A 17,636-nucleotide genomic window follows, 5' to 3' on the forward strand; every position below is an offset into this window, starting at 1 on the left:
GACGTTCTAATTTTAAAAAATCCTTTCACACAATACATTTTCAGTTTTATTTTTTCTCGTCTCTTACGTTCGTCGGGTATGTTCTTGTTTTATGAATCAAATATCCAGATATAAAAGGCATACGATATAACATCGACATGAACTAATAAACAATACGCATGCAATATTGACAAAGAATGCGATACAACATACGCAAGCACAATGCACGCTGAGCACGCACAATGTGTATTTAAGAGAATTAGTGTCGTGCAAAATTGTTATGTGTGCGCGCGTGTGTACGTTTGTACGTGTATCTGTGCGTGCATATGTATATGCGTGTGTGTATGTGCAAAAGCGTAAAAGTCTGAAAGTGTAATGCATGTAGGGGTTGCAAAAATAATCTACACAAAATTGAGTTCCTAGAAACAAAAAAACTTGAGGTGTTTGGAGAAGACTTACTGTAGGTCACAACTAGTCCTGTAGTAGCAGGCGATTGTGTACATTGTTTCATTGGGTTTTTTCATGGATTTTTCATGGAGGCAGGTTCGATAGATTAGGGAATCGCACATGAAAAGAAAGAATCGAAAGAATTTGGTTAGAATAATCGCACTCGGGCCGCGGGCCAGATCAGTGGAAATTTTGGTACGAAAGCGATCGTTTCTCTTTATGTCCCATGTCAGATGGACGTATTTCAGAGCCCTCGACTGCTTTCTCTTTGTACATTTTTTTTCTACAGTGTTAATGTTTAGCTATCTCTCTTTCTCTCACTCTCATTCGTAAAAAAATCTCTACTGAGGGATGTTTAATTGTATTATTGTGAGTCTGTTTGCATACGGGGTATAGCTTCGACACTTGCTGGATCTAAGAGAGGGGGGGGCAGTGATTCCAATATATATATATTAGTCACAAGACACGAGGGCGTAATGAAACAACTATAAAAGTGACAGGGGGTAGCAGCGATAATAAATCTTTAAAGAGGAAGAGAAACTTTGAACAAAATGCGAACGTACCTTCGCCGTTTCGGTACTCCAGAGTATCGCAATCGCTGGGCTGCTTCTTGTTACACTCGTCCGAGGCCCTGCTGCAACGAAATCGCATGAATCGCATGAATCTGCTGCAATGAAATTGAGCAAAGTAATTGAAAAAAAGTATCTTTTCGCGCATTAATACGATAAATGGTTCGATAATTCGCAAGTATTTTTTTCTTAATTATAGAACGCAAAATATCTTGGAGAAATTTCTTTCCGATATTGAAAATGATTCAATTACCTTCTAAGGATCAAAACAGTCATAATAATAATAATCACAAGAAGTACAACGACAGCGACGACTGCCCCTGCGATTATCCTAACTTGCATGTTGTCGTCCTCGCCAACGTAGTCTATGCACAGATATAGAGAACATACAGATATAGAATATAAGGAGAATGCGAAGGAGATTGCGAAACGCGACTCTGAATGTCGTTCACGCGCGCTTACCTAAACCCATAGCGTGGGGTGTCTTCTTAAATACCACCGGCGTATACTCGCCCCAGCCACGGGTGGTCTTGGCGCGAACTTGTATCGCGTAATCCGTGGAAGGCTTTAGGCCTTTGAACGTGGCGGACAGCTCCGACGTTTGAATGACGGTTGCATTAGTGGCGTCGTCATAGCGCGGGTAACACCTCACTAGTATCAGATATCGAGACGATTATTAATCCCGCTGCCGCGCGATCGAGTGACAATTTAGAATTGATATCGCCGCGCATTGCTGGCAGAACTTTTCACAGTGGGACTTTAGCTTTACCTTCGTATCGTTCGACGAGATCGCTGTCCCCGCCGACTTCGATGACCGGCGCGTCCCAGCTGATGCTGAGCTCCGAGCTCTTGACACTCGTGATTCTGACGTTACTCACTAGACTCGGCACACTGGCTTCCGTTGTAACAGTAATGTCAACGTATTCCTTCTTTTGGGTCAACAACGATACGCCATTCTGGGCGAATACTTGGAAGCGATAAGTAGTCACCGCGTTCAAACCGGTTATCGTGATCTTCGTGTCGTTGAAAGTTTCCTATTGTAAAATTAAAGCGATTTCGCGTGAAGTTTTTGATCAAGGAATAATTTATTAAGAAGATTTCTCTATTATGCAATCTGTGCTCGGATACATAAGCATACATGCATATACGGTTTTAAAAGAAACTCACAGTATTGGGAATGTATTTGACATCCGTGCTACAAGCATCACAGACCACTTTATAAGTCGTATCAGACCTGCCACCTTGCATATGCGGCGCGTTCCAGGAAAGGATCACCGTGGACTGATCGACAAAGTTGACGGTCAGGTTTTGCGGTGCCGAAGGTGGTTCTACAAGAAGTATATTCTTCAAGATTCTCCTCCTCCCACAAATTCTTTCCATATCTCTTATTTACGCACAACTTTTAAATTAAAGTAACAAATAAGTCACGAGTATTAAATAATGCAAAGTATTTAATGATGCAATTATAAAATACAGAATTCAAACATATTAACGACAATATTCTGGAGAATTTTTTCAAATGTTTTTAATAATTTTTAGATTTTAAGATTATATTTGAACAATTTTATCTATTTAAATCTCGGAAAAGGAACCATTCTATATAAAATTCGATTGATACTTACGCGTACAAGGCATATTCTTAGGATCTTTTTCCGCTCGATAATAACCCTGATCGCAACGACATTCCTTGAAGCCGTAATCGGAGGCTTTGCTGTGCTCCGGACATGGTTCGCAGGTGTGAGAGCCCGCCTCGTGCTTGAACTTGCCTATTGGGCACAATTTGCACTGCTGCTTCTCCAAGTCAGCTTGATAACCGGGTTTGCAATGACATCCACCCGTCGGTAGATACCATTTGCCGTCTCCTTTGCAGAGGGAAGTCGGCTTCTCGATTTTGACGGCATTCTCAACGCAAATACCGACCGTTTGTTCAATGAGCGCGACTTCGCGACCGGTCGGCGTGGACGGGAAACGGGCAAAGTTCACTGAGATCTCTGGACAATTGATGTAGTACACCTTGATGGCTAGGATTGATATGCAAGCGCCCTGATCGCGGAAAGCGAAATAGACGCCTTTCTTCGTCACCGGAATCGACTTTACCTCTGTATTTATTACCACCTCGGCGTTTGTATTGAATCTACCCTCACCCGCGGCTATGCGACCTGCAAATACGTCAAATATGTCAGTACATGAGGAGTAGATATTTTATTAAAAAATGCAACTTTTGAATTAAACGATATTCTAATTTTTTTCATCTTTCAAATTCTCAGCAATTATTTTTTTATTAAGCAAACTTTTGTTTATGCAAGCTTTTAAATTTGATATTTTTAGAATATTCTAGAATATCATCATTTTATTTCATTTCTGAGATAAAATTGTCAATAGTTACACCTCATTGCGCTCTCACCGATAAGTTTGTAACTGTCTGGCTCCCACGGAGGCGGTTCCTTAGTAGCAGCGTCGAATTCGTAATAGAGCAGACTGAAGGTCTCTTTACAGCTGAGAGCATTCCCGGGGAATAGCGAGCAGTCGCGGGTCGTGAATTTTATTTCTATGTACATGCGGTTCGCCGGACCCCTCTCCACGAATGGCGTCCACAGCCAATTGTTCACATTGTGGTACGCTACGTCGCATACAACGTAACTCCGCCAATTGATACCCTTGTCGAAGTTCGTGAAAGACTCCTCTACCCACTGTAAGAACAATTGTAAAGAAACAGAATGAAGACAGATTACGTTTCAGAAACATCTTTCTTTTTTTTAATTCTTAACTGACATTAATGAGACCGGTGTAAACGAAGCGATCGAGAAGGATCCTATTTCGAGAGTCTCGAAGAAAGTGATCGTATTCCGTTGTATTCGAAGGTACAATTCCCTAGTTAAAATCCGCGATTCTCTTCTAACCCAGTTCTAAGAGTTACGCCACGTTACGTGGCGAAAGGGAGAAAACATCATCTCCCGGTCACCGTCGTCATTGTCGTCGACATTGGCCGTAGAATCCTCCCTCGGTAAATGACGAGGCGGAGAGACCAGGTCGACGACTTGCGACAAACAGACCGCAAGGAATTACCGGCGCGCGTTACCATTAGTTTTATTGCCCCCCTCGGCTCTTGGGCTCGTCCCGAGAGCGACCGCAAAAAGTTCCGACCGGGGCAAGAAGGATCCATCGTCGTCGTCGTCGTCGTCGTCGTCGTCCTCACCGGAACTTCGTCGTTCTCTTTCCCCTCTCTTTCCTTCATTCTCTTCTCTTTCTCCAGTTGTCCTCCTCTCCTCTCTTCGTTGCTCTTTCCTTCTTTTTTTTACACGCTTCTCCGCTCCCGCGTATTTCATACTCGGACCAGGAAAGACTCGGCAGGTAAGGAATGATAAAAAACGGTAGACCGAGGTAGAGAGCCGTGAGCCTCTTATCCAGAAGATTTCCTCGCGGACGTGTTTCCGGCAGGCGGGCTGCAATAAATTCAAGCCGCGCCGGCTACCCGGTTGCAAAAGGGAGATTATTACGAGGACGATGACGAGGTCGAAAAAATTTCATTAAAGCGCTGCCGGCGAAAAAAAGCTTTTTCAGCGGTCCGCACGCTCGAAAGTACCCGAGCAGCCGGGGAATCACGGAGAACCAACAGTTCCGCAATTCGCCGTCGTCCTCGCGCATCGAATTACGATCCGGTATCCTTCGCACGCCTCCGATCGCAATTAATAGTTTTTAGCGAGGTTTGCGAAACCAAATTTACGTCGCTTTTAAATTGATCACCTCGCGTATATTCCTTGAACGATATCCTAAAATATACCCTCGATTATAAATATAATTAAATCAATGAAGCTGTCATCGCGTTTTACGCGAAAATTGAAAATAAAAATTCAGATTCGCACTTTATATCCCTTTTTTTATTCTACAATTATTTTGCCTTATTGTTCTCGAACTTCTCCCTCCGTTAATTGATATTCATTTCGTTTCGTCCGAGGATTATTGAAAAAACGAGAAAATCTGCCCTCACACACACACACACACCATCACGCGCGCGTTTATTTGAACGTCTCTACCGAGGTTCTTTATCGTCTACGAAATTTCATTAAAACGGTGAAGTTCAGCCTCCTTTTCGCCCAGCGCTCCATGAGTCTATGTCTATGGCCTGCTGCTTTTATCCCGTTGCAAGCCGCGAGAAAAAGGTGCAAGAGAGGCCGCGTCGTTAACGTCGCGCGGCATTTAATTGGATCGCGAAGAGATCGCGTCCTCTTTTTAACGTCGCGGTCGATTTTTCGGCGAGGCGGATTTTCCGCTCGGTGTGACTGTCCCATGAAATTACTCATCGCATGGAGGGAAAAAAGACGATTAACCACTGCCGTATCTCATTGCAATCTTACGTCGTTTTCGTCAGTGCACGCACAGATGCACCCAAATGGAACGAGATATTTTTTCTTTTTGGCTTCGATCGGTTTAAAGATTGCCAAGTTAAATTAATATTCTCTTATTATCTATATTCATAAATTAAATTATATAATTTAGAAAAAAGTCTAAAGAATGTTACGGAACAAATATTTGTTGGTGCACTTTATGTTGATAATTTTTAAGAATGCCTCATGTTTTGATAAATTATTATCAATTTTCTTTACGCTAAATTAAGAAAATTATTACATAACGCTATGAGGGAAATATCATTGGTAGATATTAATAGAAGAGGACAATGATCTTTTTTCTTGAACGCGTACAGTTGCCCGTTTGCATTAAGTATAACTGAGAGATTGCGCATCGATCGATGTCTCGAAAACTATGCGGTTAGCACTTTGTGGTCGAGTATCGATCGCACGCCCTCGCTTCGCAGTCTCGCAGCAGGTAGACGTGCTTTGCTATTTTCCACGCCGAAAGCACGGAGCGAAGCAACAACACGTGCAAATCGTTGGTCTTCCTCGATCTTCATTTTCGAGATACAACGATGCTGCCGTCGGTGATGATAAATCACAAACCGAATTAAAGCGTCACATTTCGTTTGTTACTTTCCGTATCCTCGGATTGAGATAAAAATATTTATTTGCCTTTTCATCCCTCGATATACCGTAATCCTTTTGTTATAAAATCATAGCAAATACAAGACCCGACCGACCGATTCTTATTATTCCAAACTAGAAATTATTTGTCTTGTTTTTTCACGGTTAGACATTCACAATTCGTTCGAGAAAGGCCAACCGACAAGAAGTAGTACACTTTGGGAACCATGTGGCCGGCGTGGTCAAAGCTACCTGCGAGCCACCCTGCGGTGCGCTCTCTGAGAAAAAAGTATCATCCGCCGCCCATGACTTTTCCCGCGGATCAAACTGTGGCAGTAAATAGATACGAGTCGATGGCTCGGAAGTAAAGCCAATAAGCTCGAAGCTCGCGCGCGCGCTTCGGAATGAAGAGAGGAGGAGGAACGAGAGACTTAGACGTAGGATGCCGCCACCCTTGCGGATGGGAAACTGCCCCTGCGCCAGTAATATCGCCACCATAATCGCAATTCCGACGGCGTAGCTCCGAATAGGGAGGTTAGCGAGAGTCTGCAGGAAGACTCGGACGAAGGAGGGGGCGTTACGAACTTTTAGTCCGAGGGGTTCGCGGATCTTAATATATATTGAGCTCTCGTGCCGGGGGTTAACCCTCGCCCTTGGGGTGAGGTTGCATCAGCAGGCACGTAGGGGCTCTCTCCTCCGTCGAGCTACGTGCATCCGGCACGTTATGGACCGCTCACGACAGACACGTACCGCATCCAGACGCGATCGAACTTTCCCCCGTTCTTCTTCTTCTAAGCCGACAACTTGCGAGAACCGACGCTAATTGCGTTCGTAATAAAGTTATGAGAAAAAATGTTATTATTAAAGTTTCAAAAATGCACTCTATTATTAAATATTAATATTGATTTAAATTTGTTTTTTCTATCTCTCTTATACATTGTTTTTATTATTGTTGAATCATACGAGTATTAAATGTACGAGAAATAAATTTATACCAATCTATTTGTTTTTTTCACATATATTCTTGTATATCGTAATAGAATTCTAAAGACACGAATATCTTTTCGCGATAGAGAGCAAATAAGTAGAGCCGTATATATAGAAGCAAATTTAATAGCGAGTGCCCCCGTTATTATCCTGTCGTAGGAAGTTCATTAACTCGAGCATGCCCGACTCGCGAAATGGTTGGCGCTTTAAATACAATGGTACAGATATCGTCCGCGATATAATACAGCGTCCGGTCGAGGGTAGTTTGTCCGTTACGGACGAACAAGTGCACATATGTGTATCCCCGAGCAGGGGAGGATGGGCGGCGATCCCTCGGACATGAGCAGACAGGGGTTGTTACGCCACGCGCCAATCGAAAACTTTATGTAACCGTTTATTCCGCGCACCCCAAAGCCGATATAACCGTATTTCGGGGCGAAAGATTGGCAGGAAGACCGTTTAAGAAGCATTTCCACGGTTCCTCGACACTTAACCGAGATTGCTCTCTCTCTTTCTCTTTCTTCTCATACGCATATACGTGCGAATATATACGCGTATATACATGCGTGCGAGGGGAAAAAAGATCGTCGGTGAAATAAGAAACTCGAGGGAGGGAAAAGGTGTCGGGTGAGAATTTATTTCCAGATTATTCGGGCCGGGAAAACGGCTCCGAGGTGGGGATCTTCCTTCCAGAAAAGGACAAATCGTTCTCCACCGCGGGATCGAAACGCTGCCGGGAGAAGCAATTTCCAGCCGCGAGATTTACGACGCGAAGATCGACTCCTCGCAGGGGATCTCGCAAAATTCGCCTATGCCGATATCCGATACCCGATGTTTCTATTTGCCGCGCGGGGCAAAATTGTATCGGGGATGGTACACGACGGTGTCTTCAGGAATGCTAGCAGCGTAGGAAAGAAGACGCCGTCTCTTTTTTCCAATGATGAAAAAAAAAATATCTTTCCCATACATGAATAATGATGGAAGAAGAAGACATCACTCGGCAATAATTCTCGATTTATATTAGCCATTGATGTATGTTTTTTGAGAATTTATAATCATTTGTCAAGCGTAGAACCGTATTTCGTTTAATCTGGAAGAATCTGCCTCGCGTCATTTGACACCAGATTATAATATTTAATGACCGCGCGTTATGCCAGCCTCATTAAGTTTCTCGACATGCTGGGAATATCTCTCTCTAGGATTCATGATTATTTGAGGAAGAAACGGGTTTTCGAGCGCGTCGCCTTTTTTTGTCCGAAATCCGTCGTCGATGGACCTTGCTACTTGTCGGGCGGCCGACGACAGCTCGTGTGCCTTACGATAACCACCCATTCGTAATGAGCTTAACCGTCGTCGTAATATTTCGAGTTAACGTTGTGCACGTCCTCGCGTGTCAGAAGGGCTGAACGCCCCTGACGAGACAGCGCACGTCATGCGGTAACGAGAAGGGCTGCACTGAGCCACGTGGGCTGAATCAGGCTTGAATTTTCCCGTCTCTCCGCTCGAGAATCTTTTAGAGATTGAAATTGATACCATCTCGTTAAGAATCCAATTATCGATATAGATATGAAAAGAAAGAATGTTTTTAAAAACGAGTATTTTATAAATATATAGATCCTACTTTTCCAAATATTATGAAATCATCATCTCGTCGATTTGTTTCTGTTTCGGAATATCGTACACGCAATTTAATTTTTCAATGTAACTTATATGATTTATGGAGATAAATATTTTTTTATCATTGCTCGGTATTAATTTTGTTGCACTCTATCTCGCGACTATTAATCAGAATCAATATATAATCCGCACGTCGGATGCAATTTTTCCTATCATCTCGCCAATGGACTAGCATAGTTTGATGCTAATTCGAACGACCCCCGCTTCATCCCGGGTTAAAAGATGGAGGAAGCGGCAGCTTTATAAAATCGTCACGAATTAGCTGGAGGGTCCACCACACTCTCTCGCCCAGGGGTTAGGTTTAATATCGAAGGACTCGGTCGCGCGCGTCGAGCGGCAGAGACTCTCGATGCGCGCCCCTGGACCTGTCAGTTTGACGTATCGCAGTCGCAGGAATCCATTATATAGTCAATTACTCCTCGTGATAGGGAGCGCGGCGCGCAACGGACTGTCGTTCTCTCTCCCTCTCTCTCTCTCTCTGACCCTTTAGTGCATTCACGCCAAAGCCGCGCCGCACATACATGTACATAAATTCGTTCCACGCGCGCGGAACACGCCGGTCGAGGATGTGATCCGAATGCACCCGCTCGCCGCATCGCGAATAATTATCGGCAAACGGAATCCCGATGATTTTCAAAATATATATTTATTGCTTGAAAAAGAGAAGAATTTTCTGTTTTTTTTATGTCTTGGAGAACTGTGACTTTGACTTGGACTGTGTTTTCTGCACTTTATCATCGTAGAATTTAATATTGTGTGAAATTAGAATATTTTAGATTTTTTAATGTACTTTCTTTCACACACATCTCTAAGTTTTTTAAGTAAAAAATCTCATGTAAGTTAAATAAGAAATTTCACGAAAATAAGATGGTTGTATATTTTTCCAACAATAACGATGGAAGATTTAAATGACTATTTTATTTCATTAGAAAAAAACATTATTGTCCCTCTATTATAAATTACTTGCAAATATTGAAAAGATAAAAATAATATATATTAATGGCGATAAGACTCATAGATTATTAATCGATCTTAATTAATTTGATTCATAATGTATTTGTCAGAAAAAACCTAAAAAATTTCGCACAATTATTTTTGTGGATAAAAAGCTAATGATTATGATGAGTCAGTAACAAATTGTTATCATTTTTATTATTATTACGTGTAAAACAATAGAAGTTGAGACATTGACGTGTGTTTTAAGAAAATCGTTTAGGTCCGTCTGGCTTGTCGTTAATTCGTCCGGTTCATCCCTTATCTTGTACTTTTCTCCGCTGTGACATTTCAACGGCTATGTTTCGCGGGGAAGTTCGGCCAACTTTAATAAGATTAGAAACAAGCCTACGAAGACTCGAATTTCACCGTCGTTTCTTCTCGCCTACCCTTCATTTTATACCGTCGATATATTCCGTTGCTTTCCCTCGAGTCCATTATCTCTGATCCCGCGGTACGAAATTCTCGTGGAAAGACGCGTGTGGCATCGTCGAGATTTCAGATGAAAGCGCATTAAGCTGCGAACACACACACATACATCTTGACACACCATGAGTTACACGGACAGGCTTGTATATATTGCACACGCTGAACAGTACCAAGGCATTGAGGAGGAAACGAGGAGCAAGGAGCCACTCGAGGACTCGCGTCAATAAACAGAGTCTCGTCTAACGACGCAGTCCGGATGACGGATATACGGATCTGAAAGTAGTAGAGGCAGGAAGAGACAGAGAGTGTGCACGAAAGAGAGACGGAGAGCTGTGTGTGCAAAGAGAGAGAGAGAGAGGCAGAGCGTGGTAAGAACAAGAAGAAGCACGCGCGAGAAGGAGATAAAGAAATTGAGAGAGACAAAGAGAGAAAAGGAGAAGCAAGGTAGGAAGAGAAAGAGAAGGAGGAACGAATGCGGAGGCAACGGCCTGCAGAGGCACCGAAGGCCGTTCACATGAATACCAGTCTTTCCATTAGTACTCGAATGGAGCGGAGAGAGCTCCGGCCCAGGTCTCATCTCGATGCATGATCGATACTCGCTGATCCAATCTTACCCGGGCTTCGCGGTGCCGGCTGGACCACCGCGAGATACGATGTAACCGGGGGTACACGCTTAACCCTGTGTGTTACTCTCGTTGCGCGTGCTTACAGGTAGGACGGTATCCGGGCGCGGTAACCACCGGCCGACCGGTCGCTTCTAAAAGGTCGTTAAACACGATCTCCTTAAGATATCTTTCTCTCTCTCTCTCTCTCTCTTTCTCCCGGTCTTGGTTCGGTCTATAAACGAACACCTATCGCGATACCGATCGAGATATATCTCCAGTCTAGATGGACTTGGTTCTTTGTAACCGATACAGCGTACAACGCAAACTTCTTACTCGAGAAACGCAGTGGGCGAATATAGTACAGAGTTTCGAGGTCAGCAGTGGAGGTAAGGTATACACCGTAAGTAGAGATATTCGCTGAGGATGATATCAGGTCCGATAATATGTACTCGGAACGATTCGATACACGAGTATCGTTTCGTTCAACTATACTTGGAAAGATTGCTGCTTCATTGATGCGCTTACGGACTATTTGGTGTACATAGGATGATTACACATCCAAAGTTTGAACTCAAACATGTTGGAAATCGGATGCCTTAGCAATAATTTGAAATGTTTACAATTAGTAATCCTTGTGTAATTATTTTATATTTTCAAAATATTGTATTGCATAAAAATAATTGTATTAAAAAATTTCGCAATTATAAAAGGATTATTTCTAAAGATTATTTTTAATGTATTCGAGATGAATATAATGGAAAAGAATTATTTAGGAAAAAGATTATTGCATGGAAAAGAATTATTGCAACCAACAAGTATATAAAATTTCTTAAAAAATGTGGACGAACGCTTTTTCCAACATTCGTGAATTCTGTTATATTTCATCGCAATGCAATTTCAAATTCGCTTCCTCTCTTTTCGCGACTTTAGAATTAGATCTCGCTTTCGGACGCAACAAGCTGACGTAGAATAGCTTTCTCCGGACAGGGAAGGATCCGATACGTGTGTCGGTACGAAACGTCGGGAAATGGTGAAGGATCGAGGCGACGGGAGGCGAAAAAAGGAAAGGTCGATCGGCGTTCCCGACGTCCGTTTCGACTCTTTCTGTGCTCGCACCTCCCTGTCCCTCTTTTCGGTACGCTCAGTCAGGCTTTTCCAAATTGACTTTCGCTCCGACTGTCACTTCTATTCTCTGCTTCCTCCGCACGACCCTCGGCTACCAAAGAACGCTTGGTATGCGCGTCTCGCACCGAAGGAAGAAAAGCTGGTCTAGAGCGCTACTTTTCTCTCCCTCTCCCTTTCTCTCTATCTCTGCCGCCGCTCTCGGCTCCTTATTTCGGGGCGATGCCAGCTCCCCGAGATGAATCATCGATCCTGCGTGCGTGCGTGCGTTTGGATTTTCGTCTCGCGCAAGTGCACGAGCGGCATACCGAGAGCTCGAGATGTAGTCGCAGAGTTCTTGTGCTGGAGGTCCTTTGAGGGGGTAGCGAGAAGTGCGCGATGCGGATCCTGCCGCTCGACCCTCCGACAAATTGGCAATCCACCACCGCCGTGTGAAGAGAGACCGAGAGAGATTCGAGGGGTCGGTCGGCTGTGTTTCGATCCGCTCGAATCGTTACGCTTCCTCTCTTGCGCGTCGCGCTAAATATCGCTTCGTCAATGATTATTCCGAAAGGCTTTCATTCGCGTATTGTTTAACTTTGTAAAAGAGAAAAGTTACGCTTTATTTCGTTGTAAAACATCGTAGGTAATTAAGAGCACTTTGACTCTAGAGTTGCATTGTAACGAATATAATGGCGTCAGTTATTAGCACGTATAAGAATTATAATGATATTAATTAATAGTAATAGTAAAAAAAGGTAAATAATAGTTCTCCGATTATTTCAATATGATTGGAGTATTTTTATTATGATAATAATCCATGCCGAGGTTATTAGATGAACGGAAAGAATATATAATCGATCCCGTCGACTTCAAAGCAACACCGTCTCAGCGACAATTACGAATTCAATTGCGGCAACTCGGCGACGATCCGTTCCGCTCGAATAGCGGACTTTGCGCTGACTCTAAAGTTTTCCAAGGAGCCACCGCTCGCACGTGAGCTCACGCGAATGCTTTAACCGTTCCTTCTCTCTACCTCGCATCTTTGTATCCATTTATTCGTCATCCTCCCCGCACACACGAGTCGATGAAAGGGAGACGAAGACGCGCACCGTTCGCTGCGCCCATGACACTACTCTCGTGCCCCCGTCGTATAATCCCCTTTCCCCCCAGCTTCCACCCCTTTCTTTCCGCTGTTTTCCCCATGGGCAACGTGGTCACGTACCGGTCGTCATGGAAACCCGCGCCAATCGAGATGGAAACTCAACCATGGCACTCTCTTCAGCCTCCGTCTCTCTCTTTCTCTTTCTCTCTTTGTTCCTATCTCTCTTTCTCTGGTTTTCGTCCTCGCTTTATCCATGTCCCTTTCTCTCTCCTTGTCATTTCCAAATTATCTCTCGCCCCATCATGCTCCTTCTTACCACCCGGCGGCCTCTCTGTGTCCTCTTCCTCCGATCGCCCCGTTGCGAAACCAAACCCTCTCCAACCCTCGCTTCCCAGTCGCCCGGTCTCGTTAGTTTAACCCAACGCGCACCGAATCGTAATGGGAAACGTACAGATGCATTAGGAGAGGCTTTGCCATCCTAATAGATATCTCGTCGGTAGACAGGACGCGTTTGAAAAGGCACTGTCGGTTTTTCGCATTCTTTCCTGTGCTTTGAAAGTTTTTTTGTCCATCTTTTTTTGCGGCCACAAAAGGGTTTGAAAATACACTAAATATACCGGTGTTTTAATTTCCGTCGCAAATTCTATATACTTCATCTGTATACGTAGATATATGTCTATGTGTACTTTTATAATTAATTTATCAATCGCAATTTATAAACTTTATCTATCTCATTTATTTATCACGTAATAATCAATACCTTTAAACTTCTCTTTTCTTCGCGTACGACTACGGATTTAGCGAGCGAATAAACCAAGTGTCTGAGAGCATCGTCGCACACTTGTTCAATGCAGGGCAGATCGATAAAGACGACACACGAACGCGTGGTAAAGAATGCATGTACGCCGTCGACGTACACCAAACGCGACATCGACTGTGCAAGTAGAGTCCGTAACCTGGCTCACGTACAAGTGATGTCATAAAATGCAGCGACGGACGTGGCGAGGTCCCGTACATCTCGGTCCGCGTTTGACCTTTCCATGGCCGAAACTCGGTCGTGAGTACCGACAGTTGACCTCTTCCTCCTACCGTATTTCGCTCGCGGTTCCATTAATTCATCGTGAATTCATCGAGATCCGTCAGGAAAAAAAAACGGGGCACCATAAGGCTGGATTTATGCCGCTGATGCGACGCGGACAGACTACCTGCGACTGCATTTGCCGCTTCTTCGCCTGAGAAACAGATGGAGAGCCGCAGATTTCGTATTCACCGTAGTCGCCGTCTTTATGATTTTAATTCCTAGAAACTACTTTTGGGCCCAAACGCGCCGTGTCTGTTGAGAGAGCAACCACGTTTCTCGAATATGATGCGAACTGTTCGTGGCCAGTCCACGACTTGAAAGTTAAACTCGAGAAATCGGAGGAACTCTGATTTTTGTCACTGCTCAGCGATGAAACATTTAGATGACAGAAGACAAGAATATTCTATAGGCTCTCTCTACAGATTCAAAATAAGCATAAATGGAGGATAATATTTTATTACTTATGGTTTTCTATATTTTCCTAGAATATTTGCGTCTCGTGCCTCTTCTTCAATATATATATAAAATTTAAATATAATTGTTTCGCTTTAAAATGAAAAAGAACCGAGCGAAATGGATTAGATTATTTTATGACTAGTCGCGTTGACGTAATAATCGCAAAGCGATTTTATAGACACGATATTTGTCATATCGTAAGCGCGACATGACAGCTCAATGACAGTATCAAACGCCCAAAATTCTGGTCGCTCAATTTCAGCAGCGATAACACCGAAAATCAATATTTACACAAGACGGTCTATATACAGTTCTCGCCGTTGGACGAGGCTTTTATTAAGCCTCATGAAAACGGAAGGCGCCCGACAATGGAGATTGACACGCGTACATAATGCCGCGCTTGCGTGGTTCCCAGGAACCGTTCGGTTATTATGCAGCCGTCGTCGGTCCGGGTTTGTGACCACTTGGGCTAGGTCAGCATTTGTCCACGAAAATGCACGAGGAATCGATCCATTAACGATGTATAATGATTTTAGGATTTTAGAATTTTTTTTTTCCAAAGAATTTTGTTCAAAATGAAAGCGAATTCTTGGTGCAAAAGAAGATCATTACTCTTCCATAGAAAACGTTTGACTGTTTTCTTAATATTTTAGAAAGTCGCACACTTAATGGTAATCGTCTCGTTGTAAACGACGCTTTGACATCTTCGAGTAAAAATTGCACGCGGGAATCGTTCTATACTTTGTGGTTGCAAATATTTGTTCGATAGAAAACGAATCATTTGCCCGATCGAATGTAATCGCTGGACCGTATCGACAAATCGTCTCGTCGAGGCTTCAGCCATCTGTCGCGAAATCTCACCCCTGCAGGAATAAACACCGCTGGATAGATATTGCGGTCGTAGAGAATGGCAAACGAAGCACAATCACGTTTCGCAGGATGGCACGTGTCTCGGCAATCATGTAGATTCGTGCAGGGCGAACGGCCGTGATTTAAAAATTAAATCTTAATCGGACGGAATTCAGACCCACACGCTTCGCGTTCGTATCCACGGACACGCACGCTACACACACACGCAGGCAAGAATATGGAGACACGCATATGGTTCAGACTGGCTGAGCTATAGATCTCTTCTCGTTCCCCTCCCTCGTTCTCGGCATTTTCTTCTTGTCGGCTCGCTCGCCTGAAATATTTCAGCCAGTTAAAACGCTATCAGTTCTAATAAACGATCATTCGTCTGTTTCGTTCTCCCGTCGTATCGTTAATGTCGAGGGATACGACAGAGGTAAGGATGAAAGAGGGACGACTTTTTTTTAACTTGCACAGTCACCCGATACGCGAGAGGGAGAGAGAAAGAGAGAGATCGGTCATCTAGATGCCGAGATCGGCGGTGATGATCCAACGAACGGGCGCGATGACGATCATCGCATGGGTCAATGTCACTCAATAAATAAATAATACCGCGAGAATTTGCGCGTGTATCGGTGTAAATCATCCGAATCATCCGCGTGGTTAGTAGATAAGACAATCTCCCGTTATGGGAACAAAGGATATTATGAAGTATCGAGATTACGAGGGTCGCACGATTCATTAATGCGACTTAATCGCACCGTGCCCAATTCAGTCATCGCCCTTCATCAGAAATTTAACATGATTTACAATAACTCCGGCTTGTATTGCGTGGCAAGCGATAATTAAATACGTAGAATAAAAATTTTAGCAAATTGATATCTTTAAAGTTGGGAATGTGATTAAAAAAACGGATATATATCTTGATTTCCCTTAAATCAGATTCTTTTAAATTGATATTTTACGAAAATTTTATAATCTTTATAATGAAATTATACTGCAATTCTGTGGTATTTTTTATACTAAATAAAGATTTATTTGTTTGTTTATTTGTTCTGAAAAGGATTTAATTATCTGTTTTGCGTATAACAGATTATCGTGGGTGTTATAATCGAGCTCGAGCTGCCGTTAATCTCGCGTTATATAAAGAATCGATGGTGTCGATTGACATTTGTCAGCTCTTGCAAAACTGAAAAAAACCCTGTGAAATGCCCCGCGGGCGGCTTCGCCGGGAAAAATCATGCATTATTTGTCAAAGCGCATGGTGACGCGCTTTCGAAAAAGTCGATAGTAATCCACCCGCGAGGTCATAAAATGTGGAAAAAAAGCCCCACGATCGGGGCGGAAAAGAAGCGCACCGGGGGTGATTAATCCCGTGGAAACGGCTCGCTGCGCGACTCGTGTGACCGATGGCGCGTACCAGAATAATCCAACCTCCATTCAATCATTCGGCTCGTGGGATTAATTCCGAGGGATTAGCATTAATTTCGTTCCGCGCGCATACCCGCGCGAGGTCAGTCGACTGTCTCCGAGATTCGCCGGGTGGGAGGAGAGGCGACATCGACGAAAGCGAAAACGGAATTCCAGACATTTTCTGACCGTTCGGCATGGCGACGAAGATAACGAAAATTCCATCCCTTCTTCCCCCTCGCTCTATGTCACCGATAAAATTCGCGTTCGCGTTATCGGAGAATGCCCAAGTATCGCGTACTCAATGTGTAGAGAATGAGATTTATCTTGTAATTTTGCACCTACTAATCGCGGAATCGCATTAGGATTCTGATCTTTTAAATTGCGCAGCAGTTTGAGACTATGATTATCGGAATCAGTTAAAGCACAGAAATTTATCGTGTTTTCTTGCCATCGAATATAACGCGAATGAAATTGCAATGTAAACACATATAATACTTTAAATAACTTACTTTTACCGTACACTTATAGCGACGTGAAGCTTTTTATTATACCTCGTATGTGGTTAAACCCTTTGTGCGTCGACGCCGCTTTTTAGTCAACGTCGAGAAAAGTGCTTGATCCCGTTTCGCACGCGTATACGAAGAAATTTATGAGGCGGATTCCCGAAGGCTCGCGATTTTCTGCGAGGTCCCGGATAAATCGCCCTCGGCCCTTCGGAGGATGAGAGCCGCCGGTGAGAGTAGCCGGCAAAGGCAAATGATTGGATTGGCTTCCGTATAATTAGTACGCAGAATTTAACGAACGTGAAAAACGTGCCTGGTTTGGGAAGTCGTACGCACGTGAAGTTTATTACGCACTTCGCGTCACGTCTTGCTTCTTCCTCCCTTTTGTACTTTGGCCGGTTCTTCCTAATTAAAGTCATGCTGGACACGATTATTATCTCTCTTTCGTACTGACGGCAAATTTGTT

At 43.6% G+C, this 17,636-nt stretch overlaps 1 protein-coding gene across 23 annotated transcripts in view; it reads right to left on the reverse strand.

Annotated features, from left to right (window-relative positions):
* Positions 1-17,636, reverse strand: part of Eph (Eph receptor tyrosine kinase) — a 90,570-nt gene that overhangs the window by 12,331 nt on the left and 60,603 nt on the right. For 6 of the 23 annotated variants that reach the window (XM_083089802.1, XM_083089814.1, XM_083089810.1 and 3 more), the window contains exons 4-11: positions 3,400-3,685; positions 2,618-3,154; positions 2,163-2,323; positions 1,765-2,029; positions 1,458-1,646; positions 1,249-1,360; positions 990-1,093; positions 439-456 (exon numbers count right to left, since the gene is read on the reverse strand). In XM_083089802.1, coding sequence (XP_082945928.1) covers positions 439-456; positions 990-1,093; positions 1,249-1,360; positions 1,458-1,646; positions 1,765-2,029; positions 2,163-2,323; positions 2,618-3,154; positions 3,400-3,685 — 1,672 coding nt within the window. The remainder of the gene's footprint in view (positions 1-438; positions 457-989; positions 1,094-1,248; positions 1,361-1,457; positions 1,647-1,764; positions 2,030-2,162; positions 2,324-2,617; positions 3,155-3,399; positions 3,686-17,636) is intronic. The other 17 variants (XM_083089807.1, XM_083089801.1, XM_083089817.1 and 14 more) reach the window with 5 other exon arrangements.

Source organism: Camponotus vicinus, unplaced genomic scaffold (genome assembly GCF_025532165.1).
Source record: "Camponotus vicinus isolate PSW18456_S1 unplaced genomic scaffold, iyCamVici1.0 SCAF_2, whole genome shotgun sequence".
In the NCBI taxonomy this organism is placed as follows: Eukaryota; Metazoa; Arthropoda; class Insecta; order Hymenoptera; family Formicidae; genus Camponotus; species Camponotus vicinus.